Raw genomic sequence first — 27,097 nt, 5'->3', positions numbered from 1 at the left:
CTGACTTTGACAGCAGCGACAGCCAATGGCACCGCTAGTGTGTGTTAGCCAATCGGGAGGGAGATTCTCGGATGGCTGAGATGCACTCATGGACTTCGCTGGACAGAGAGGGACCTCAGGTAAGTGTGGGGGGGGGGGGGGGGGGAGGCTGCTGCACACAGAAGGCTTTAAAAAAAAAAAAAAAAAACTTCTGACTTTACAACCCCTTTAATTTTCAGGGTACAAATAATATGGGACTGGTAAGTTATAAACTTAGGCTGGCGTTGACTTTAACATTTTGGTAAACTACTCAATGTATAGATAATTAGAGTGGATTCCCACAGTTGTTGTGTGCATATGTTAGTCTGGTTTTTACCACCTGTTAACACATATTGTGTTGGAACCAGTGCATGCATTATAAATATTAACAGCACACCACAACGCATGGTAGATTGTTTCCATTTGTTTTAATGCACATGCATTGAAAAGCTATACTGGGGAGCCATTCAGAATAAATGTATGGCATTACAGCACATCAATGCACACAATTCACATTTTCATTTGGTGCAGAAAAGTGCTTGTTGTCTCCTTAGAGCCAAAACTCCAGCTTTACTACTACTTTAAATAGTCTGTTTGGACCAAGCTGGCCAAACAAATTATTTCCTTTTACAAATACATGTGGATACTGTCAGCGCTGTATAACTTTATGTAGCATCAGATACAGTATACAGCACTGTTTTCAAGCATCACTGTATAGAAAAAAAATATCTCTGAAGTTGCACATCGAAAACAATCCCATTAGTTGTGAGTGTGTGGCAACCACAGCCTGGGCTCCAACCAGGCCATGCCCCAACGCGTTTCGCTCTGCCCCTTGGAGCCTAATCATGGGGATCATGAGTCTAGCAACAGTATGGGGACTTTCTGTTCTGCTTCCGGGATCAAAATGGAGTTGGACTATGAGCTCCTCAGCCATTCACTGGGGAAGCTTTACATTTTTATGAATTGCTGCAATGCTTTCCCTGTTTGACTAAAGTGGAGATCGTGGAGTCGTCCAGCCTCTTCCCCCTCAGCCAATCATTGGAAGGCTTATATTCATTCATAATATACAAAGCTTCCTGTGAATGGCTGAGCAGCACTCAGCCTGACTCAGTTTTGTTCCAGAAGCAGGACAAGAATTCACCATCCCATTGCCAAGACAAGGTGCTGTATACTGTATGTAGCTGATGCTACAGACCAGTTTTACAGCACCAACTGCAACCGCAAGTATTAGTATAGGAAATGGTTTTGCTTTGGCCAGCTTGGACCGAACAGACTGTTTAAAGTGGTAGTAAACTCCAATGCATGATTTTTATGTATAGGCAAGCCTATAATAAGGCTTACCTATAGGTACAGGAAATATCTCCTAAATGTGCACCATTTAGAAGATATTTACTTTAGATGCAGCCGGTGACGTTGCCGATACATGCACTCTGAAGGAACGGTATTCCCCAGTTCTGTGCCATAAACGGCAGATCCCACACACATGGAAAAAAGACAGATGTAAAGATGAAAGCGCCTTCAGCACGCTGCTGGAGGGCTTTCTTGTAAGGTAAGTTTCACATAATCTACTAGTATGTGATGCATAAGTTCCCAAGCAACGTATACAAGCTAGTGGGTAGATGAAGCTTTTTAGTTACACACAGCCCCAGGTTTTCATTGTGCACCATTACAATCTTCTAGTCACCAGGGTCCTAACAAGCAATAACGTCATCAGAACATTGGGTAACTGCACATCTCCTTATTAACTCCTCTCCTGCCACTCTCCCTCAACACTGAGGTTACATTAGCCGAGTGGGTCCCCGTTCACATCAACGTGATTTGACAGGTCATATTGCATGTCAAATTGGACCCCATTGCCAGCAATAGGAGCGTCCCAATCAGTGAGGCGCTAACTTTGCGTTGCCACACCAATTTCCAAAAGCAGTTTCTGGCGACCTCGGGGGCGATTTCAATAGACATCTGTGCATAAACCTGCACCGATGTCGTTCAAGCTGCCCCTGAAGTCAGACTGAAATGCGCTTCATCTTTTCAAAGCCATGTTCTGTGTGAACGAGGGCTGAGGGAGAGAAACTAAGGAGAAAGAAACACTGGAATACTAGTCATTACCAGCTTGCAAAAGGTGTTTGCATCCCCCCTAATGTTGGGCGTCCTAAACTTGTGGATGTTGCTGTAATATGTAAAACGATCCTTTTTTTTTTTTTTTTTTTTTTTTTACATTTTAGAGGGGTGCCTCAAGGTTGTTCAGAATTTTAAAGGGTGCCTTGACTGAAAAAAGGGTTGAGAAACACACATTGCCAGTGCCCATGTATTGTGACATTCTATATGCTGCTTGCAAGCCTATGGGGAGCGTTTAGAAAAGGATTTGCAACCTACCTCATAAAAAAAAAAAAAAAAAAAAAAAATTCCCTGGGAATTTGTATGTAAAAGGTGCTGGCCCATAGAATAACTGGGTGTCCGATATCTTGCACACAGGTATTTACCTTTTTTTTTTTTTTTTTTTTTTTTTTTTTTTCTGTATTCTAAGTTAATGCAGTCCAAGTAAAAAGAAATTTTATCTTTGTACCAGAAAGTGGGATTTGATCTGTGGATGAACTTCTTACAGGGTCAGGTCTTGTTGGAAGGTCCTGCTTGGTTTCTATATTCTCACATTGATATTTCTCTTGTAGAGGAAGTGGGTAAACTGCAGAAGCACTTGACGCTTCTGCGTCAGGAATATGTGAAGATGCAGCAGAAACTGGCGGAGACGGAAAAGAAATGCACCCTTCTGGCTGCCCAGGCCAACAAGGAGGTCTCCAATGATTCGTTCATCAGCCGGCTCCTGACAATCGTTGCCCAGCTCTTCCAGCAGGAACAGTACAGGTAGGATGAGGTCCTGTGGCATTGAAAACTGTTCCCTTTTCATAAGCGTAATTTTGCTTGCACAACTTTGTTACATTAATGCTTACGAATTGTAAGGCAAGTGTAAAAACATTTAAAATATTAAACACACTATATGAAATGGATAAATATGTGCAAGTACCAGCCAGTTACAAAATTTGTTGTACTCAAGTAATGGATTCATCTAAAGTGTGACAAAGATTGCTAGCCTACACCATAATGCATCTGAAGGGCGATAGCCCCCTGGAAACATAATTCTGCATCCCGGCTATATCCTTCCCAGTTGTGGCATGACTGTCCAGTATGTGATCTTTTCTTTTGCTACCACCATATGTACTTATGTATAGTAATTGTTAAAATTCAATAAACAAATTTGACATGCGGAGGGGGGGGGGGAGAGAGAGAGAAACACTGACTTAGATATGAGGCACAGAATTTTTTGTTATGGTCTTGTGTCATATTTTCATTTTACTAAACTAGTCCAAAGAATTCTAAGAATGTGTTTATGTAGTATACAGTCTTGTGAATTGTGCACCCCATGGAAACTGTTCACAGGTAAACGGTGGATCTCTATTCAGAAAGATAAAAGCAAATATATTCAATCTCCTAAAGTAGCAAAAATGCAAATTGTCATGTGATAAAACTATCATCATTTTACATTAACACTGCCCTCTGAAGAGTGATCCTTGGAGGATTGCTTTTCAGAAGGCATTATGTTGCCGCTTCATTGCCTAATTTAAACCCTAAAAGCCTGCACCACTGCGTGCATTGCATGTGGGTGCAGCATGCCTCCATTCACTTGAATAAGTCTGCTTTGGCATGAGATACTGCCTGCCAAACCCAACGGGTGGGGGGGGGGGGGTTTAAAGTTCTTGCCACATCAAGTATGCAATGCAACCTGACTGCCTTTAATGCCGCGTACACACGACCAGACTTTCCATCGGAATGAACTCTGATGGACTTTTAGACTGAGTTCCGCTGAAACGTACTTGCCTACACATGATCACACCAAAGTCCAATCATTTAACACAATGACGTACGACGGGACTATAAAAAGGAAGTTCAGTAGCTAGTAGCTGCTCTTACGTCGTCGTTGAAACGTCGGACCTGCATACAGGCAAACGGTTTTCTCGATAGGTACTGGTTCCGGCGGAAAGATTTGAAACCTGTTCTATTTCTAAAGTCCGTCAGATTTTTAGACAGAAAAGGTCAGATGAAGCCCACATACGATCGAATTGTAAGACGGAGTCGTTCTGTCGGAACTTTGCTGTCAAAGTTTGGTCGTGAGACTTACTGGGGGCAGCAGGTGGTAGGTAAAAATGCAGCTCAACTGCTATTTTTTTTTTTTTTTTTTTTTATTTGCCCCAAACACAAGTGTAAACTTAGCCTAAGTACACCCTTAGGCTTCATGCACACGAGACGCAGATGCAAACGCTGCTGGACACATGTTGAAACCGGTGTTTAGAAACGCGCGTTTTGCCGCGATTTTTACCGCGATTTAGCGGCGTTTTACCGCGTTTGCGTCTAGAAGCGTTTAGTTAAGCTAACATCATAGACCCTCCCCAGCTCAAAAATTAACTATTTCAGCAATTTTGTGAGACCAGAGTGAGTAGCAGCAGCTGTGAGAGCTGCAGTGTACTTGTATTTAGCGTGTCACTTGCCACGGCACCTGCCACAAGTTGTGGATTGTCCACTTGCCACGTGACTTGCCACATCACCTGCCACGTCACTTGCCACGTCACCTGCCACAAGTTTTGGATTGTCCACTTGCCACGTCACTTGCCACGTCACTTGCCACAAGTTGGGGATTGTCCACTTGCCACATCACCTGCCACGTCACCTGTCACAAGTTGTGGATTGTCCACTTGCCACATCACTTGCCACCTGCCATGTCACTTGCCACAAGCTGTGGATTGTCCACTTGCCACGTCACTTGCCACGTCACTTGCCACGTCACTTGCCACGTCACTTGCCACGTCACTTGCCACGTCACTTGCCACGTCACTTGCCACGTCACCTGCCACAAGTTTTGGATTGTCCACTTGCCACGTCACTTGCCACGTCAGCTGCCACGTCACTTGCCACAAGTTGTGGATTGTCCACTTGCCACGTCACTTGCCACATCACCTGCCACGTCACTTGTCACGAGATGTGGATTGTCCACTTGCCACATCACTTGCCACGTCACTTGCCACGTCACTTGCCACGTCACTTGCCACGTCACTTGCCACGTCACTTGCCACGTCACTTGCCACGTCACTTGCCACGTCACTTGCCACGTCACTTGCCACGTCACTTGCCACGTCACTTGCCACGTCACCTGCCACGTCACCTGCCACAAGTTTTGGATTGTCCACTTGCCACGTCACTTGCCACGTCAGCTGCCACGTCACTTGCCACAAGTTGTGGATTGTCCACTTGCCACGTCACTTGCCACATCACCTGCCACGTCACTTGTCACGAGATGTGGATTGTCCACTTGCCACGTCACTTGCCACGTCACTTGCCACGTCACTTGCCACGTCACTTGCCACGTCACTTGCCACGTCACTTGCCACGTCACTTGCCACGTCACTTGCCACGTCACTTGCCACGTCACTTGCCACGTCACTTGCCACGTCACTTGCCACGTCACTTGCCACGTCACTTGCCACGTCACTTGCCACGTCACTTGCCACGTCAGCTGCCACGTCACTTGCCACAAGATGTGGATTGTCCACTTGTCACATCACCTGCCACATCACCTGCCACATCACTTGCCACATCACCTGCCACAAGTTGTGGATTGTCCACTTGCCACGTCACTTGCCACATCACCTGCCATGCCACCTGCCACAAGATGTGGATTGTCCACTTTCCACGTCACCTGCCATGCCACCTGCCACAAGTTGTGGATTGTCCACTTGCCACGTCACCAGCCACATCACCTGCCACAAGTTGTGGATTGTCCACTTGCCACACCACTTTCCACGTCACCTGCCACGTCACCTGTCACAAGTTGTGGATTGTCCACTTGCCACATCACTTGCCACCTGCCATGTCACTTGCCACAAGCTGTGGATTGTCCACTTGCCACGTCACTTGCCACGTCACTTGCCACGTCACTTGCCACGTCACTTGCCACGTCACTTGCCACGTCACTTGCCACGTCACTTGCCACGTCACTTGCCACGTCACTTGCCACGTCACCTGCCACAAGTTTTGGATTGTCCACTTGCCACGTCACTTGCTACGTCAGCTGCCACGTCACTTGCCACGTGCCTCTTCTCTACTTCATATAAACGTGGCGTATTGCACTCACGGAGGAACGAGGGATCCCTAACTTTTACAGCTGAAGGAAGCCAGAGAGCCGCACAATAGCTAATATTGTGAAAGTTGATCCACCCCGGATGGGGTCCTCCTTCCGGTGAGAGCATAATAATTTAATACACTATTAAGCCACCGAATGTGAAGAACACGGTTGGAAATCACCACTTCCCTCCTTTTTGCACCTGCGGATCTTTCCGTCACCTAATAGAGACTTGCTCCATCACGTCCGATGTTTACAATTTGCCTGCATTTTTTGCACATCTTTTGCACAATTTTTGCACATTTTTTGCATATTCCTAATTTTATTCCATTCTAATCTTTTGTATCATATCATTTCATTGCATTTATGTTTTACGTTTATGGTATTTAGGTTTTATATTAATTTCTATATAGCATCACTAGTAGACTAAATATCAGATTATGCTATCACTGTGATATTTAATTTTATACCTGGGCACCCTAGTATAATTTTCACGGTCATTTCACCAGGTATCACACCTAGTCCTAATTTTCAGCTTTATATGAATTTATTTGCACTTGCACCTTAGTAATTACATATTGCTATAGAGATAAGTATTGCATAAGAGGGTCACGGGACTTGCCATACCGTGATCTTTTGGATTTGTTGTGTATTTTTTGTTTATTTTTTGGGGTTTTTGAACCAGCACGCTGGAAAATATATATTACACGTATCTTTGCCTAAAATCAACCAGCACGCTGGAAATTATATATACTCTCACATATGTGAAATTGACTAACACAACATAGCACATTTATGTCCACATTTTATACGCCAACATATTGGTAGCCCCCACATATCGGTATAGCGCCATATCTATTATTTCTCTTTGTTTTCACAAGTTTTGGATTGTCCACTTGCCACGTCAGCTGCCACGTCACTTGCCACAAGATGTGGATTGTCCACTTGTCACATCACCTGCCACATCACTTGCCACATCACCTGCCACAACACCTGCCACAAGTTGTGGATTGTCCACTTGCCACATCACTTGCCACATCACCTGCCACGTCACTTGCCACGAGATGTGGATTGTCCACTTGCCACGTCACTTGCCATGTCACTTGCCATGTCACTTGCCACATCACCTGCCACGTCACTTGCCACGTCACCTGCCACAAGTTTTGGATTGTCCACTTGCCACGTCACTTGCCACGTCAGCTGCCACGTCAGCTGCCACGTCACTTGCCACAAGATGTGGATTGTCCACTTGTCACATCACTTGCCACATCACTTGCCACATCACCTGCCACGTCACCTGCCACAAGTTGTGGATTGTCCACTTGCCACGTCACTTGCCACAAGATGTGGATTGTCCACTTTCCACGTCACCTGCCATGCCACCTGCCACAAGTTGTGGATTGTCCACTTGCCACGTCACCAGCCACATCACCTGCCACAAGTTGTGGATTGTCCACTTGCCATACCACTTTCCACGTCACCTGCCACGTCACCTGCCACAAGATGTGGATTGTCCACTTGCCACATCACCTGCCACAAGTTGTGGATTGTCCACTTGCCACATCACTTTCCACGTCACCTGCCACGTCACCTGTCACAAGTTGTGGATTGTCCACTTGCCACATCACTTTCCACGTCACCTGCCACGTCACCTGCCACAAGTTGTGGATTGTCCACTTGCCACGTCCCTTGCCACATCCCCTGCCACGTCACCTGCCACAAGTGGATTGTCCACTTGCCACATCACTTGCCACATCACCTGCCACAAGTTGTGGATTGTCCACTTGCCACGTCACCTGACACAAGTTGTGGATTGTCCACTCGCCACGTCACTTGCCACATCCCCTGCCAAAAGTGGATTGTCCACTTGCCACGTCCCCTGCCACAAGTGGATTGTCCACTTGCCGCGTCACTTGCCACGTCACCTGCCACAAGTTATGGATTTTCCACTTGCCACGTCACCTGCCAGGTCACTTGCCGCGTCACCTGCCAGGTCACTTGCCACGTCACCTGCCACAAGTTGTGGATTGTCCACTTTCCACGTCACTTGCCACTTCACCTGCCACTTCACTTGCCACAAGTTGTGGATTGTCCACTTGCCACATCACTTGCCACCTGCCATGTCACTTGCCACAAGTTGTGGATTGTCCACTTGCCACGTCACTTGCCACCTGCCATGTCACTTGCCACAAGTTGTGGATTGTCCACTTGCAATTGCAATTGTTTAAAATATTTTTCTAATGGTTTTTCATCATTTGCAATCATTTTTGAAATTTTTAATGTAAAAAAAAAGGTCACCTTTAAAAACGCATATAAACGCAAACGCGGCTAAACGCGGTAGCTGCATTTTGCTGCGTTTTACCGCGTTTTGCGTCTGAAACGTGGAAATTTTTGCTTCTGAACGCATTTTTTTGCTTCTGGAAAAACGAGATTAAACGCAACTGCATAAAAACGGAAAAAAACGAGACTGTGTGCATGGACACATAGGATAACATTGAATGAGTTCAGGGGCAGTTGAAAAAACTGTCCAACTGCATCTGAACGTGCGTTTAACTGCGTCTCGTGTGCATGAGGCCTTACATTTACCACCTCTTTAAATCTATTAAATAAACTACACTGCATCTGGGCACCACATAGCAAAAACACTGTTTAGTTAATTTTTTATATTTAAAGCAAACTCTCCCATCCATCCACGTCTCTATGATTTGATTTGCTGAGAAATCACTTTGAAAAACACCCCCTAGTATTTCTGGCTGTGGCCATCTTGAGTAAGTGCAAATGATTCATGTAGAATTTACTTCCTGGAATCATCTGCCCTTAGTTTAGCCATGCAGGTGTTCCATCAGAATTGGCGACCCATTAAATTAGGCAATGGAAGTGATGTTGCGTCAGCTGCACGTGCGTCCACCGTTACCAGGTTGGCTCATCTGACAGAACACCTGCAGTGAGAAGAAGCTGCAGCGGACATCTTGTTACACCCAAGTACGTCTTGAATTTCACAGTAATTTTAGTAATAAAGTGAGCGTATATACATATAGTATATTGATATCTGTCAATGCTGTTTGGATGTAGCTTTTTGAAAGAAGCTGGAAGCCAGCAGTAGGAAGGTGACGGAGGCCATATTGGTACACCCCGCAGTGCTCAGCACTAAATCTTTGGGCTTTCAAAAATAAACATCCAGACAGCATCACAGATGTCAATAATACTATATTTATTTATAAATACTTACTTTTATTACTAAAATTACTCTGAAATTCAAGATGTAGCTGGGTGTAGTAAGATGTCCGCTGCCTTCTTCTTTTTTTAAACTTTATTTCTTTATTAAGTTATTTATTTTGTTTACAAAATACATCAAAATTAAACATCCCCTCAGTCCCCCCCCCCCCCCCTCCTCCCATCACCTTATCAGATAAGAATATAACAAAAAAAGAATCGTTCATATCTTGGGTGACCTAAGAGGGCATTGGTATCATGAGGGCCTGATGTTCCATGTAATCTAGATTCCCACTCTATCACACTTCCCTCTCATCCCCATTCTCGCACACTTCCACACTCTTACTTTAATTCCTATTGGGTCACTTTTCATCGTTTTAAAATATTTTTCTACACTATTATTATTCACATATCAAGCCCTCTGGCTTCCCACCAAGGTTTCCACATCTTGTCATATTTCTTTAAAGTCCCTTGTTTTATATATAATGTTTTCTCTTTAAGAATTACCACATTCATGCTATTTATCCATTCTCTACCTGACAGAGGCGACACCGACAACCATCTTAGGGCAATCAGTTTTCTTGCCTGAAATAGGCATCTGAGAACCGCCGTTTGGCTGCTTCCCGGGTTTCCAACTCCTTCAACTAATCCCAGGAGACAATACTTCACCTCCATCCTGGTGGAGGGTCCAAACACCCGATCAATGGTTCCTGTCACCTCCAGCCATCGGCCAAATTGAAAAAGTTTATGAGGAGTATAATAAGAACAGATGTGACATCCTCTGAGAGGGAAAGAGTGATACAATGGAATCAAATTCTTGAACTGGCTCCATTGGTATTTCGGAAATATCTCCCACATCTTTTTCCCACTTCCTCTTGTACATAGGGATCTCTATCCCTCCCATTCTCCTCTCGTTTATATGTGGGTATATTTTCGAAATTAAACCTTTCCCCTGTTTCTGCATTAATTATTTGTTTTAGAACTGGGATTGGGCTCCATTCTAAGGTCCTCCAGTGCGTGCCTGACCTGCAAATACTTATAGAAGGATTTATTTGGTAGAGCAAAATAGTCTCTCAGTTCCTGAAAGGTTTTCAGGGCACCATCTTGGTATAGCTGAGCTCTGCCTTCTTCAGACTGCAGGTGTTCTGTCAGATTAGCAAACCTGGTAGCGGTGGATGCAGCTGACGGACCATCACTTTCGTCACCTAATCTGACGGGTTGCCGATTCTGACTGAACACGGGCAAGAGGGTGTGCTTAGCTGAGAAAGCCCCTTCTCCCCTCCTGAGGACACCTGCGATATATGACCGTATCTGCCTAGGCCTGGAAACCAGCAAGTAACTGAGGAAATGTGGGAAAAAAGAGTAAATATGATAGGAAAGTAAATCTATTAACTAATGCTAGCAGCATAAGGATTAAAAATAGTCAATTTTGATTAAGAGTGTTAAGTTCCGAACTTCCTTAGGAACCTATCTTATTTAAAACTTGAAGTATGACCAAAGTCTAAACCTGAAGTGTGGCTAAAAACAATTTTGGTACAGTAAAATTGACTTAACTCTAAGTGTGCACCATTTCTACAGCATTTTTAAAATCTATTTCGTTTACTTATCCCTCCGTCTCCTGTTGGTGTCAAATTCGCAACAGTACAGCGCGGTACAGATATCATTGGAGGTCACTTGCTTTTGCCACCTCTTCCATTCAGAAAAAAAGCTTTGCATTGTTTTTCACAGAATGCAGGTGGTGACTAATGTTACAAAGATTTCACAAACCTCATCCAGAGATTGGGCATATTTCATAAGAGTTGAGTAATTTTAAATGTGCAAATGTGCAAAAATGTGTTTTTGGCCAAACTTCAGCTTTTGGACCAGTTCATACCACATTCAGTCCAGTGCGTTTTTTTTTTTTTTTTGTTTTTTTTTTCTGCATCAAAAACACGTGGAAAATAGATTTGATTTTCAATGGTATAGTTCAAAACATTGCGGTCAGTTCCAGGAAAAAAAAAGTAGAACATGCTGCTTTTTTCCTGCACTGTGCTGGAACGCAGTAAAACGCACACAAAAAATGCACTGGAATGCATCAAAAAGGCACCAGACCCCATTAAAGTGAAAAAAAAGAACAGGAAAAAAGCATCTGGAATGCATCCGTAAACGCGTAAAAAATGCACTGGCACACACCAAAAACGTGCAAGCAGAGACGCAATGGATCTGAAGTAGCTTTTTTGTGGTGTGAACCAGCCCATAGTGCCTCTGCCTGTGAGAGTCATGCTTGTAAACTGTCAGCCTTGCAAAGCCTCATAGGAATTTGTGGTTTTGCAACAACTGTGGAGGACCACCAGTTTAAGACCCTTTCAGCTTAAACCTTATACCTTGTCTAGGGTCTGGTGTTCTCTTTGCTATTAGACAGCACAGTTGCTAATTGGTTAGCACTTCTGTCTAGCAGAACCTAGGGTCGTTGGTTCGAATCCCAACCACAACACTACCTGTCTAGAGTTTGCTGTTCTCCCTGTTCCTGTGTGGATTTCCTCTGGTTGCTCCCATTTCCTCCCACACTCCAAAGACATGTCTGTAGGGTAAATTGGATGCTGTCTAAATTGGCTCTGGTGTATGGATGTAAGGGACCTTAGATTGTAAGGTCTCTGGGGGCAGGGACTAATTAGAATGTACAATATATATGTAAAGTGTTGCGCAAGTTGACTGCAGTATATGTACCTGTATTAAATATAATACACTGCCAGCGTCCGGGCATCGGCGGGGACGCGGAACATTTCGGCCGCTAGCGGGGAGCTTTTAATCCTCGCTAGTGGCTTAAAAAGGGTTAAAACCACCCGCAAAGCACCACTGTAGCAGTTCTTTGCCGGCGGTTCAGCGACGATGCCCCTTGATTTTGATGGGCAGGGGCACTTCAGGAGTGGTGTATTCACCGCTCCTACAGCTCTGCAAAGATGCTTTAGAGATTTTAAATAGTTACTAATTTGTCCAGAACTGACTGATCTAATAAAAGCAGCCCTTTATTTATATTGCCTTTATCTGAAGGATCTGTTAGAATGAAGATGTAATGTTTGTTCAAATATGTGGAAATAATCTACAAGTTCCATCTGGTGTACTTACTTTTTCCTTAGGCTATAGTTTGATGTGACTCAGAAAATATTCCTGTGTAATCTGCAGTGTCACAATAAATATGAAACTCCTTTATAGCTGCACCCACCTCTTGTGCAAGAACCGCAGTGCTCTCATTTACATTTATGACCTTATTAGACAACAAATGCAGACAAGTGAAATGGATATTTACCTGACAAATGGCTAAATAAATAGGCCAAAAAATGCAGAACATTTTGTAATTTGTCCAGCTACTATCTAAGAATAAGAATTACACAGCTTTGTAAGACAGTACAGCCAGTTTGGTGACCTCACTTTACTCTACATCAGTTAAAGTGGTTGTATAGGCTCAAGGTATTTTCTTACCTTCATGCATTGTATGCGTAATGGTAAAAAACCTTTGTGCAGCAGCGCCCCAAGCCCCCACCCTTAATTCTTACCTGAGCCCCCTCTCAATCCAGCGATGTGCATGGGAGTCTCGACTCTCCCGGGCCTCTCCTCCCTGATTGGCTGAGACAGCAGCAGTAGCCAATGGCTCACACTACTGTCAATCACAGCCAGTGAGCCAATGAAAGGACAAGGGTGGGGCCAACCCTCGGTCCATGTGTGATTGGACACACGAAGCAGCGGCTCAGGAGGGAGCCTGCTTGGGTGTCCCCATATCGAGCTGCTTGCTATAGGGGAACTCCACAGGAGGGAGGGGCCAAGAGTGCTGGTGGGGGACCCAAGAGGAGGAGGATTGGGGATGCTCTGTGCAAAACCACTGCTCAGAGCAGGTAAGAATAACATTTTTATTTAAAAAATATAATCAAGCCTTTTAATAGCAATTTAATATGGTCACCTCCCTGACCCCAGGCTGCAGTACATGAAAATACAAATGAACATTCAGGTAGTTATAATATCCTTTATTAAACATTTCATTCATTATTTTTTATCGAATACATACCGTACATGCATTAATTGGATATAGCTTTGCACACATAGCAGACTGTGTGTAAATCATTGATAATTGCCAGACCTGGCCTACTACAGCCTGCAGTGTCTGATAACGGTATACAACGTTCAGTTACACATAAAATGCATTTCCAGGTGTCAGTTCTTTGACGGTACAATAACTTTAATATGTTTATGAATTTTCTTTAAGAAATTTTTGTTTTTTTTCAACCTGATTTAACTATGTAACCTCATTTTATATTTTTTCTGAATATTTTAAAGTTATTTTACTGCTACAACAAAAAGGTCATACTTGAAGTATGAAGGAACATATTACCTGTACATGGTTTTTGTTTTTTCCAGATTTGAAATAATTTATTAATCCCAAAGGGAAATGACTAAAATGCAATTACAGTAAACAAGACAACACAAAAATCACAATAACAAGATACAATAACAGCAATTAATACCACATAAAACTAAATCTTGTACTGAAATCAACCATCATATTTAAATATGCAAATGCAAATTACACCACTTTCTCTAACATTACTCAACTGAAGTAAAATTGCACACAAAAACGAGCTGCAAAAAAAAACACTAGGGCCTCACTTATATTTGTGGCAAGGGGACAGTAAAAACAGTAAGTTGATTTTCATTTTTACCACCCCTACCTAATTGCTCTTCACAATTTATTATGGCGGCTAACCATGGGTGGTACATAGGTCACATTAGGTGGGCAGTACCGCTTCCAAGCATATCTCATTCAAGAGAATGACACTGCCCAGCAACCGTTTGTAATGTTGCAGCTTTTTAAGGATTAAAACGGTTGTCTTGGGGGCAGCATATGACCTCTAAGCTGCCTTTCAAATGCCACTGATAACGTAATCGACAGTGAATTTTTTTTTTTTTTTTTTTTTCAGTGAAGTGATAATGACAGCCACAAATGAAAATGTTTGTTTTGTGTGTGTGTGTATGTATGTATGTAGTCTTCTAGTGTGTTTCAATTTGCCTGGGAGTGTCGCACAACAAAGCATAAACTTCCTTGAGTGGGTCTGATGTGGGAGTATAGTTTTGCAAAAAAAACGCTGCAAAACCCATTCTACAGCTTTCTACAGCTAACAAGCATTCTTTACTGCATGTACAGATTGATTTTACAGTTGTGGGTTTAGAAACACCTTAAATAAAAGCTTTTTTTGGCATGATCAGTCATATTTTCAATATATATATGGCAAAAATTCATGATTTCTACCAGGGTATGTACAACTCTAATCCAGATTTTTTTATTAAACTATATATTTTCTTGCATACCCTTTTTTGTGATTTGTTTACCTGTATCTTTTAATCCCTATAGAATTATTATGCTATAGAACCGAATATGTGGAAGACAGATATGTTTTTCAGTTTGTCAGTATAATCACTGGCATCTCTGACATGTTCCTGTTCTTCCTGAGAAACATGATTGCATCGAAAACATGACCAGAAAGCCGCTTTTCCATGATGACACAGGAAAGGCATTCTTGACCGCTGGTGATTTAGAAGTGGTCAGATTTCCTGCCTTTCAGTAAGCAGCTGTCATAAATTTCATCAGACTTGTCTTCCCTTGTACTGCATTTGTAGACACACCATCTACTGCATTCGCTGCACTGTGTAAAAGACCAGAGGCTGTCTGTGCCATGTTTGTTGTATAAAAAACAGTGTGTTTTGTATTTGTGTTTGTTTTTTCTTTTTTTTTTATAAATTGCTTACTAATTCCCCAAGGCCCCTTGCAAACAGAGGCGTCTAGCTGCTGTGCATGGCCCCCAGTGGTTTAGTGCAATGGGGAGGCACGGGTGTAGAATCTAGCCCTACTGTCAGCTTTTCAAAGTCTATGGCAGGCTGCGGCTGGATAGGGTTGCACAATGTACCAAGTGTTGCCCAGAATACAGGTCTCCTGTGTTCCTTGAGCATTTGCCCCTGAATGTATAGGGTCATAAATCTAGGTACCACTCAGCTTCCATTTTTGCTGCCTACAGCCTGCCAAAATCTATGGCAGGATGGGACTGAATGCTGTGTAGAGTGGTACTCGCATTTAGGGCCCTATGCGATGAATCGCCAAAAGGCAGGTGTTCTGCATTACGGCCATTTGTTCCTGGACGCATAGGATGCAAGTACCACTCGGTTAAGCATCCAGTTGCAGCCTGCTGTAGACTTTGACAGATAGCAGCCAGCAGGGTAGACACTGCATTTGTGCCTCTCACAATGCTAGGAGCCACGCACAGCACTAGGCACTCCCGTGTGTGAGGGGACTAGAACAAAAAGGTGCAGCATTCAAAAAAATACTTTGTGATAAAAAGAGCTGCAGTTAGAGCTCTTGGACAGGGTGTTAGCGCTGATTTGGGGAAAGGGACAGAGACCCCCCCCACACACACACACACACACACACACACACATCATGTTATTTATGCATTTGCAAATCTGGCAGTAAAATCAGAAGCTGTTGCAGAAATATAAAATGGTGATGTGACTTTAGTAAAGTTTTATAAAGCTCTGATTTTGTTGGCTTTTCTTTCTGCACAGTGACCTAAAGATAAAAGTCAGAGAACAGCACATCCACGCTCACAAATTTGTGCTGGCTGCTAGGAGTGAGGATTGGAGTCTGGCCAGTTTGGCCACAACTAAGGAGCTGGATTTGTCAGGTAAGAATACAGTGTGTTCTTCTGCATGGCCTGTTGTGGAGGTTTGGAATTCCTTCTGTGTGGTGTTACCCAGACGTGGCCTCTAAGATCTAGCAGTGTTTCTATTCCTTTTGCATGTTCCTTGTTACAACACAAAAAAAAAAGAGGAATTCCACTAAAAACGAAACCTCTATGTCAGGGATTTGCAATTAGTGGACCTCCAGCTGTTGCAAAACTACAAGTCCCATCATGCCTCTGTCTCTGGGTGTCATGCTTGTGGTGTCAGTGTCTTGCTATGACTCATGGGACTTGTAATTCTGCAACATCTGGAGGTCTGCTAATTGCATATCCCTCATCTAGATGATGATCTCATTCCTACAGCACTCCTGTTTGGTGCCTATCGGCTAAAGATATTATATACATATCAATTAACTAGGTGGACCTATGTTACTATACACCATTGTTTTCTAGCTGAACATCTTCATTGATGGAAACTGCAGTCAGCTTTTCACAATCGTAAAATGACTACTAATGTAAAACAATAGGTTTAATTGATTCCAAACACCCTTCCCAAGCTATGCTGCAATATAATAGATCAAAGTCACAGTTTCCTCTATGAGCCAAGCTAATTTCCTGCCTTGGAGGCCGGACATGGTCCCTTCACCACCCCTGTGAGTTCTTACCTCTGGAGCATATGTGAGAGGACTTCACCACTGGCGAGTGTCCTTATCAACCAGGCAGTGATGTGGACGCCCAAAAGAAGGACCCCTTAAAGTCAACAGAAGAAGAGAGTAGGATCGTCATGTGATTGTGGCTTCAGGCTGGTAAAAAGGGTATTTGGATAGTTGCACGGATCTCCATGCAGATTTCAATTTATTTTTTTACTAATCTATATGCATCATATGTTTACATGCCTGAAATCAATGGGCTGCATTTACATCAGTAAAAAACAAAAAAAGATGTCTAAAAATGCTGCGTTTTTAGGCTTCATGTACAGGGGATGTTGTTTAACCTCTCCTTAACAATTTAACTTGACAGCTAGAAACTGACATTGAAAAACGTCCGTTTAGCTCCATTTACATGCCGCTTTTAGCTGCGTTTGCATCTAGAAGCATTCTTCTTTTTTTAATTATAGTTTTTTGTTTTGTTTTGTTTTTTGTTAAAATGAAAAACGTCTGTAGACGAAATGCTGCTAAATGCGAGTTACCGCGTTTATCAGCTGTTACAGGCATTTGACATTTCAAATGCCTCTGAACATCCGTTCTGAACGAATTTTTTTGCGTTCCAAGTATGGGTTTGGGTTTATTTAATTTAAATTATAGCCTAACTCATCTTCCGCAGAATGAAGAAAAGATCTTTTTGACAGCAGCTTTGGTCAGTGACAAAACAAAAAAAGATCAAGTTTAATGTATCCACACACACAAATAAAACATAACGTACATTGTAAAGAATTGTTTATTTTAAATAAAGTATAAAATCTTACCCAAGGTTCTAGGAAGAGATGGGACATTTTGGAGTAGTTTTCCCATTGCTTTGCCTTTCTGAAAAGCTATGGTAAGGATCAGTGACACTGCACCTCTTGCAGCAGTGGTTAAAGAGAAATTACAGGCTGCTCACATAATTTGTAATAAAAACATCTTTGCCATTCTGAAGCTTCCCTCCAACCACTTTGTATATTTTATATTTACTCTGAATCTATACTTGCCAAATATGCTGCAGAAATCTACCTCCACTAAGTCTGGCTGCATCCATTTTAGCTGTGGGCAGCTGAAACTACTGCCTGTTCACTTCCTGGATTTACACAGACACACAGAAGCACACCTCCAGCTCTACCGCTCTCATTGGCCCTCTTATGACTCATCCCCGCTCCACTCCTGGCAAACTCTCACAAGAGTGAGGGAGAGATCTGTGCATGATGTCACAAGCTTAGGCTAATGACCAGACAATAGACAGGAAGTGGGCTTTATAAGGTATTTACTGGCAGAAAGAGATGTTTTACTATCCAAAAGTTAAAACAACAAGGGCAGAGGATTTAATAGATGGAAAGATATAAAAATGACTGAAGGTCCGCTTTAAGGTTGTGATGTGTGCACCCATTGTTTACAGTGTTGTACAGATGTTTGTCAGGAAAGCTTGGCCTCTCTACCCCCAGATTCTAATCCTGAGGTAACCATGGCTATGCTCCGCTGGATCTATACGGATGAGCTGGACTTACGGGAGGACGACATCTTCTTAACAGAATTGATGAAGCTTGCAAATCGGTTTCACTTGCAGCTCCTTCGAGAGAGGTAAGGTTTTATGACTAAAGGCCTGGACTGATGGGCATTGGTTCACTTTAAAGCTTGTCTTCCTATACAAGTCTATGGAAATACAAAAGCAGCTTCAAATGCAGGTGAATTGCGCTGAGGTGTCGCAGACCGATGTCTAAAGTATGCTGCATTAGCCCATAGAAGCCCACGGACATGACAGGCCCCAAGATCACCATATTGAAACATTACTTGAGATTATTGGATTTTGCATAATTTAATGATTGCCCACCGTAGGCATAGAAAAGTGCATATAATATTATATAGTTCATGGTGATTTTTACACTGAAGTTCTCTTTAAGTAAGGAAACTAACTACACTTATATTTTAACCAATTGGTGCCTCTTTTTAAGATTATTTTATTCTATGTCAGGTGTGAAAAGGGTGTGATGTCATTGGTGAATGTGAGGAATTGTATCCGTTTCTATCAGACAGCAGAAGAACTCAATGCAACCACTCTTTTAAACTATTGTGCTGAGATCATTGCAAGTCATTGGGTAAGAAAAAAATGTATTCTATAAAGTAAAGGGTGAAAGGTGGTCCTGACACTCCCTCCACCACCCTGTTGGTGCTTTACTGTGATATGTGGCCTTGCCAACCGAAAAGGGGTCCTCATTTTAGCTGACTAGTTCTTAAACTATGAACTGTTTTTGCATGTGGTTATCAAGCATTGCATGCGTTTATCCTGCTAATATTTTGTCCTCCAATTGTTTAAATAAAAATGTTCCATTTTATATTTTGGACCTAGTGATGTCGTCAAACAGTCTGTGTTTCTCTATGTAATGGAGGTTGTACATAGCTTCCTGAAAAACGCCACAGTGTACCCTGCCTTCTACGCCCTCAGCCATGATGCAAGCAGTGGTATGGCTTATAGGAACAGTTAGGTTGCTTTCACACTGCAGTGCCTGTAAATTATGCTATGTGTTTTAAAAAACAAAGAACATTTTAAAATCCATTGCATTCAAATTTAGCGCAACAATTTACCGAAACATCTTCGGTGAATAGCTGGTTGCTAAGGATGCCTTTGTGTTTTGGCTCCCAACAACCAGTTATTCACTAGTTGGTAAAGACGCCAGCAGGTGCTGACTCTGATATTCACTGGTTGTAAAGAAGCCAGCACCCACCAGCATCCTTAATAACCATTGACAACTGAATTCAAAGCTCCCCCCAGCACCTCCTTGGTGGTTGGCATGCTCCAGCTCCTCTTGTGCAGGAGCAATGCCACCACCAGAGCACCATAGGAGGGAGGAGCCGGAAAGACTGGGCAGGGCAGCTTCGAGAATGTGGAAGGAAGGAGAGAGGGGTGGCCAAACCGACTCCTCCACAGAAGCTGGGTGCATTTTTGGTGCGTTTGCCATTTAATTAACTGGAGCCTTCTGAGAGTGCTGGCTATAATAACATGTGAAAATCCAACATGCTGGATCAGCCTGCCCATAGATGGTTCTAATCTCAGCCAGTCCCTGCTGCACCAGACAAGATTCAAAACATCTATAGCTGGCTTAAAGTGATAAAGGCAGAAGGTTTTTATCTTAATGTATTCTATGCATTAAGATAAAAAGCCTTCTGTGTGCAGCAGCCTCCCCAATACTTGCCTGAGCCCTGTCTTTCCAGCGACTCTCCCTTCTGGTTAGCTGAGACACAGCATTGGCGCCATTGGCTCCCGCTGCAGTCAATCAAACTCGGCCAATCAGGTGCGAGAGGGAGCAGGGCTGAACCACAACTCTGTGTCTGAATGTGCACACAGAGCTGACGCTAAGGTCGGGTGCCCCCATAGCAATCTGCTTTCTGTGGGGACACTCAACAGGAGGGAGGGGCCTGGAGCTCCAGCCAGAGACCCGAAAAGAGTAAGATCAGGGCTGCCCTGTGCAAAACCAACTGCACAGAGCAGGTAGCTATAATATGTTTGTAAAGTCTCGTTTTTTTTTTTTTTTTTTATTAAAATAACAATCACTTTAAGTGTATGTAATGCCTATCTAGAGTGAAAAAAGGTGCAGTTATGAAGGATTTCAGAGTTGACATAGTTTTAAGGCTGACAAATCAACAGGCATGTGTGTCATCCTTGCCATTTTCCAGCTAGTTCACCAGTAATAATCTTAACCATCTTGAGAATCCTGGAAATGTGTCTAATTGCTGAAATATATATATTTTTTGTTTTTGATCTGATGGTTTAGGATGACCTAAGAAAGGAGGATTTCAGCTCAATGAGTGCTCAGCTTTTGTACAAAATGATTAAATCAAAGACGCAATTCCCTTTACACAAAGCAATTAAGCTGGAAAGAGAAGACGTGGTTTTTCTGTATCTGATAGAGATGGATTCCGAGGTATGAGGAAATATTGACATTGCAACTTGCAGCAAAAACAATAGCTTGTGTCTAGAAATGCTTATTCCTCAAACTGCAGAGTTGTTGTGCAGAGACATTGCATCATGTATGTTCTAAAGCAAACATGAAAGAGAAAGTAGGAAGCGCAAATTTAAAGCTGAAACCAGACAAACCGCTATATACAGAGATTAAAAACAATTATGTGAATTGTTTAACATGCCATAAGGATTGGCATTTCTTTACATCCAGTCCTGAGATCTAAACAGCTTTGCCACAAAGCACAGTCCCGGCTGGCAAGGGAGGAGACCTAATTTTCTTTTGCTGCAGTTTCACTTTCACTTACAGGTCTCCTCCCCACCCACACTGTGACTGAATAATTAATGGAAAAAGAGCACAGTTATGAGCTAGTCACTCTGCCTGCTCCTCCAATCAGCATGCCCCTTGCACTGTAATGGATCTTTGCGTTTTAACATTTTTAAAGGCTTATAGAACTGCATTTATGTGGGTTTATATCTATGTCTGAAAATCAGCTTTAAATTTTGTCTAGCCCATGTTTAAAGGGAATCTGTAATAATAATAATTGTTTTAATTTTTTTTTGTTGAATCATTCAGCTTTTTGCATAATCTGAAATTAAAGTGGGAGTTCTGCTGTTTTTTGTTTTTAAAAGTCAGCAGCTACAAATACTGCAGCTGCTGACTTTTAAAATAAGGACATTTACCCGCCCAGCTCGCCTGCAATGTCAGCACCCGAAGCCGAACTCTCGGCTTCACTTTCCCGGTTCCCTACTGCACATGCGTGAGTCGTGCTGCGCAATAAGGATGGTCCCTGCTGTCTCTGGGATCCGTATGTTTTTACCAGCAGACAGCGGGGGCCCCGCAGGAAGTGGCATAAATACCCGCAGAGTCCATGGCTATCTATGCCCGGAAGTGGGTGCAGATACCTGTATTATACAGGTATCTGCACCCCCCCCCCCCCCTGAAAGGTGCCAATTGTGGCACCGGAGGGTTCCAATGAGCTGATTCTCTTTAGGGTGGAGCTCCGCTTTAAATTGTATGACCGAGTAAAATAAAAAGCAATATCTGACAAAACAGCATTGACTAATTGATGTCAGCTTTTGCCCATTTGATTTTGCTGAACTGCTCAAAAAAATAATAATCATAAATTATATAATATATTGTAATTATGGTTTACATATATGCTAAAGTGAAAAACATTAATTACCCGGTTGCAATGGCATCTGAAAGTCGTGGGATGTATTGAGCAGGGTACTAATTATCAGTGCCACCTATCATTGGCACATGTTAGTGCCCATCAGTGCAGCCTCATCAGCGAAGTAAAAAAATTACTTATTTGCAAAATGTTATAACGGAAACAACAACATTTTGAGCATTTTTCGTTTAACAAAAAAATAACCCAGCAGTGATAATACGGTACCACCAAGAGAAAGCTCTATTTGTGTGAAAGAAAAAAAATATAAAAATGTTCTTATGGGTACAGTGTTGCTTGATTGCGCAATTGTCATTCGAAGTGTGACAGCGCTGAAAGCTGAACATTGGCCTGGGCAGGAAGGGGGTGAAAGTGCCCAGTTGCTAAAGTGGCTAAAGAAAAAAACCTCAGCTCCTAAAGCTAGAATAGATAAATCAAAGCAAGTTGAACATAGGGGTGAAAAAACAAAAAAGATAACGTAATTCGTGTTATGCATGTGAGGGTCTAGGACTAGGTAATGGCAGCCATATTTTGCCTATAGCTTTGATTCCATGAAGGCTATAGGCTTGACTAGACAAAGCACTAAATGCTACACAGGCAAATTGACAGGAAGGAAGGCCTTGTCCAGGGAAATCAGCAATGCAGTTGACCTGGACCAGTTCTTGAACAAACTGCTCACTCATTTCCCATCTACAGAGAGGAAACACATGAGCCCATCCTCCCTGCTTAAAATCATTTCAGACCATAGTACAAAAAGCCTTTGTATGCTCTGTCAAAGCAAGCTACAGTTTCTGTCCAAAGATTTGAGGCTAGTGTACACGCTTGGTTTTTTTTTTTATTTTATTTATTATTATTTTTTTTTTCCAACCCTGCAGCCTGAATGAAAAAAATGGAAGAGTTTGGGAAGATCTCACCTTCTGTGCTATTGTGTTCTGACAGGGGGGTGCCTGATACCCTTAACCACTTCGGCCCTGGAAGATTTGGCTGCTCAATGACCAGGCCATTTTTTGTGATACGGCACTGCGTCATGCGACGCTGTACCCAAACAAAATTGATATCCTTTTTTTCTTCATTAATAGAGCTTTCTTTTGGTGGCCTCAGTTTAGGCCAATATCTATTCTTCTACATATTTTTGGCAAAAAAAAAAGGAATAAGCATATATTGATTGGTTTGCACAAAAGTTATAGCGTCTACAACATAGGTGATAGATTTATGGCATTTTATTATTATTATTATTTTTTTTTTACTAGTAATGGCGGCAATCTGGGATTTTTATTGGGACTGCGATATTGCGGAGTACAAATTGGTCACCTTTTGACACATTTTTGGGACCATTGACAATTCTACAGCGATCAGTGCTATAAAAATGAACTGATTACTGTATAAATGTCACTGCCAGGGCAGGGGTTAACACTAGGGGGTGATAAAGGGGTTAACTGTTCCCTAGGTGTGTTCTAACTGTAGGGGGGGATGGGACTGTCTAGGAGGAGAGAGATCAGTGTTCATACATAGAATGAACACACAATGTGTCTCCTCTCCCCTGAGAGAACCTGTGTAAACACACCGATCCTGGTTCTCCCTCTGTCACGAGCGATCGTGGGTGCCCGACGGTCATCGTGCCAGCTGGTCACTTGCATCGGCTCTGGGCGCACGCGCCCCTAGTGGCCAAAAGGCAAAGCGACGTACGGTGCTATTCTGCAGTTAACTGGTTGCCGACCAGCTGCCGCAGTTTTAAGTGTCAACCCCCAAAAAATAATATCCTGTCCCTTTCCTAAAGCATACCATACAGCACAGTGCTTGTGCTGTGTAATTTGGCCCACTTTGTTATACCTGGCAGATCCTGCCTGGCTATGCCATCTGACCACTGTTCAGTGGCGTAACTAGAACCTTCAGGGCCCCGATGCAAGAAACCATGAAGGGCCCCCCTGAACCCCAGCCAGGGCCCTTCCCTCCGAGTCCGGTGGTGAAACTCCAGGGCGTGGTCACAGGTATGACCTTTGTGAGCCCTGTAGTTCCACCACTGGCATCAGTAGTTTTTTTTTTATTATTATTTTTTTTTTTAGGTGCCCCATTGGGGGACTGTCCCTAGGCAGGATGGGGTCCCCGTCCCCAGAAGAGATGAGGTCCTTTTCTCCAGGGCAGATGAAGTTACTGCCCCCAGGTGAGAAGGAGTCCCTGTCCCCAGGGGAGATGAGGGTCCCTGTCCCCACGTGAGAAGGGGTCCCTGTCCCCAGGGGGAGATGGAGGGGGTATGTAATGGTGTGTGGGGGATGGGGTCCTCTCACTCACCATGACCAAGCTGCAGGCCGCACACTCATCCATGTTGGCCTGGTCTCCATCCAGTGTGCTGGACGGGTGATCAGCATATTTCCCAGAAAGACCTTTCATCATCTGTGTATGACGGGGGAGGAGGGGGGCTGGCAGACAAGCCTGCAGTGTCCTCCGGGGGGCTCTCATAGGGCTGCACTGCATCTGTGTGCTTAAAGTTTGTTTACCCGGGAGAAGTATGCAGTGCAGTGTGGTGCCGGACCTGGGAGGGGGGGAGGCTTTACTCTGGCTAGGGAGAACAGACATCGGACTGAGCGGCAATGCATGGAGCAGGAGAGGGGTACTCTGAGGAGCCGGATGAGGACACAGGTCATGCGGGGAATGCACAACTAAAGAGCAGCCAGTGTGATAGTCGAGCATGGAGCTCTGCTAGTCACCCTCCACCTCCAGCCACCTGTGTGCATGGTGCACTGGTACCCCTAGCTGCCTATGCTGCTGCCGGTCATATGTAGAGGGGGCTGCATCGGCCCCCTGCAGCACAGGGCCCAGTTGCGGTCGCGACTGCTGCACCCCCTATAGTTACGCCCCTGCCACTGTTTATCAGCTGCTGAGCTCTGACACCGAGGTTAGTTTACCTGCCTCCATCATCCGCAGCCCTGCTCTGTCCTCTCCCCCCCTCCCCTCCTGTCTGCTCCTATGTCAGTGCCCTCCCCCTCCCCTCCTGCTGCTCAAATTAATTTTATTGTCCTCTATAATCCACTCTGTGTCCTAATGACAGGTGCTCCTGTCTCTGTGATTTATGAAAAGAAAATGGCTTCTTTACTGTATTTCAGAGCAGCTGCTCGCGATCACGTGACAGGCCGGCTCTCTCCTCCTCTCGTCCCGACTGATGTCAGCGGGGGAATCTTTGCACCTTTCAGCTGGACAGAAGAGAGAGAGCTTGTTGGTCACATGATCGCTGGGAATCGCTCTAAAATACAGTAAAGCAGGCATTTATTTATCCAACAGGCTAGTTGTACCCAAGTTGATCGATCGATACATGGTTTGATTTTCAGCCGGTTCCTTCTGAACCGGCCAAGATTCAAACCCGCTATGGCCGGCATTAGTCACATCACTTACCTGTAATAAAGTATGTCCCATGTTGTGCAGTCAGCTGGATTCTGGAGAAAGCATTTAGGAGCTCGTTTATAACCGAGCGGATTTCACGTTCTGTTTTCCATTATACTCCCATTCGTAAAATACAGACAGCAGTGTGCAGATTGCAGTGTACCACATCGTTCTCTTAGTTTTACCCAGTAGAGAGAGCTCTGTGATTGGAGGAGAGTTGTTCATGTGACTTCAACAAGTCATATCAACTTTGTGCTTCTCCCTACCTTCTTCTTTTTTTTTTTTTTTTTTCTCTCTCCATTCATTCTTATTATGCTCTTCTAGCTCTGGGCTCCCAAAGCCAGCAGATCTCAATACACATTGATAAAGCAAACCACTGTGCTTTATAATTGTGTGTGGTGTTAATTTTTTAAGCGGTGATATGGGCAGGGCTATGGTATAACATTATAAAGACTCTTCTAATGCTTAGGAGTTTTCATTGACTGCTCCTGTTTCTTGTAACTCACACAATTTTCAACTGTTATTACAGTTGCCTGGAAAGCTAAATGAGTTGGACCAAAATGGAGATCTTGCTCTGGATCTTGCACTTTCTCGAAAGCTGGAGAGCATCGCAACTACTCTGGTTAATAACAGAGCAGATGTTGACATGGTAGATAAGAAAGGATGGAGTCTTTTGCACAAAGCCATCCAAAGGGGTAAGTGGCAGAATCGGGCACAATTATCTGGATGATGGTCTGTGACATAGTTTTTAGTAACCCTTCCTTTTTACAGACGATAAATTTGCTGCCACTTTCCTCATCAAGAATGGTGCTCTCGTAAATGCTGCTACTATTGGTGAACACGAGACTCCTCTACATCTGGTAGCTGCTTGCACAGTGAAGGATCACAGTCTGGAAGTAATGTCTGATGTAGCACAAATAGCCGAGGCACTTTTACATGCAGGAGCTAATCCAAACATGCAAGATGGTAAAGGGAGGTAAGCATCGGTCGACTTATTTAGAAATCTTGATTATTTTATTTGCTGACTGCAGCATCTCTAGTGTCCTGTCAACACCTACCTATAGAAGTCAATCTGAAATCGTATTTTCCTTATTTTTAGGACTCCGCTTCACACTGCTATTCTTTCTAGAAATGAGTACGTCTTTAACCAGCTGCTTCAGTGCAAACAGTAAGTAATCAGCGCAAATTACCGGTTTTCTTGTTTCTGAATTTTTGTGTTGTGTTATGAGTTAGCAATATTGAAGATATCCTGTTATGAGATAAATATGTTGGCTGCCACTGCTCGAAATGCTATTTGCTTGGCTGTGTCTGGCTTCAATTCTTGACCCAGTATAAGCCTATTGTAATATCAAAAACAAAAGTGGCAAGCTGCTTGCATCAAGGCAAATGACACAATATCTAAGAATGGAGAGCGTGGAGATATCCATCATCTGCACATTCATTGATAGATCCTGTGTCTTTCATAGAAGTGGTAGTATGGCTTCTATGCATGGCAGGAAAGGGCAGACATAATCAAAGCCCTCTTGATGAGAGCTTCTGACGGCCCTTTAGTTGTATCAACCCCTGCCGTTTTAGAAGATTAGAGTGCGTTTGAGGTATGGACAGTTGGGGTTTATTGAAAGGAGTAGAATTAACACAAGGGGTACATTTTACTCACTGTAGGTTATGCCCCTTTATACTATTTATTTTATTTTATTTTTTTTTAACTAAACTTAGGCTTTAAAAGAGAAATTTGGGAATAAAAAATACACACATGCTCACCTAGGTGAGAATTGAGCAATCAAAGGCTCCTGACCACTCAGTTCTCA

The 27,097-nt window shown here is 43.4% G+C and overlaps 1 protein-coding gene across 1 annotated transcript in view; it reads left to right on the top strand.

Annotated features, from left to right (window-relative positions):
• The window catches only part of ANKFY1 (ankyrin repeat and FYVE domain containing 1), an 89,716-nt gene that overhangs the window by 10,813 nt on the left and 51,806 nt on the right, over positions 1-27,097 (top strand). Inside the window, exons 2-9 of the mRNA XM_077482356.1 lie at positions 2,685-2,877; positions 15,983-16,101; positions 18,233-18,368; positions 18,760-18,883; positions 20,558-20,707; positions 25,819-25,984; positions 26,061-26,265; positions 26,389-26,457. Of these exons, the coding sequence (XP_077338482.1) occupies positions 2,685-2,877; positions 15,983-16,101; positions 18,233-18,368; positions 18,760-18,883; positions 20,558-20,707; positions 25,819-25,984; positions 26,061-26,265; positions 26,389-26,457 (1,162 nt within the window). The remainder of the gene's footprint in view (positions 1-2,684; positions 2,878-15,982; positions 16,102-18,232; positions 18,369-18,759; positions 18,884-20,557; positions 20,708-25,818; positions 25,985-26,060; positions 26,266-26,388; positions 26,458-27,097) is intronic.

This window comes from Lithobates pipiens, unplaced genomic scaffold (genome assembly GCF_037356315.1).
Source record: "Lithobates pipiens isolate NorthernLeopardFrog02 unplaced genomic scaffold, aLitPip1_a1.2 Scaffold_16, whole genome shotgun sequence".
NCBI classification, from domain to species: Eukaryota; Metazoa; Chordata; class Amphibia; order Anura; family Ranidae; genus Lithobates; species Lithobates pipiens.
The sequence above is the reverse complement of the archived record's forward strand: the minus strand, read 5'-3'. Positions and strand labels throughout refer to the sequence as shown.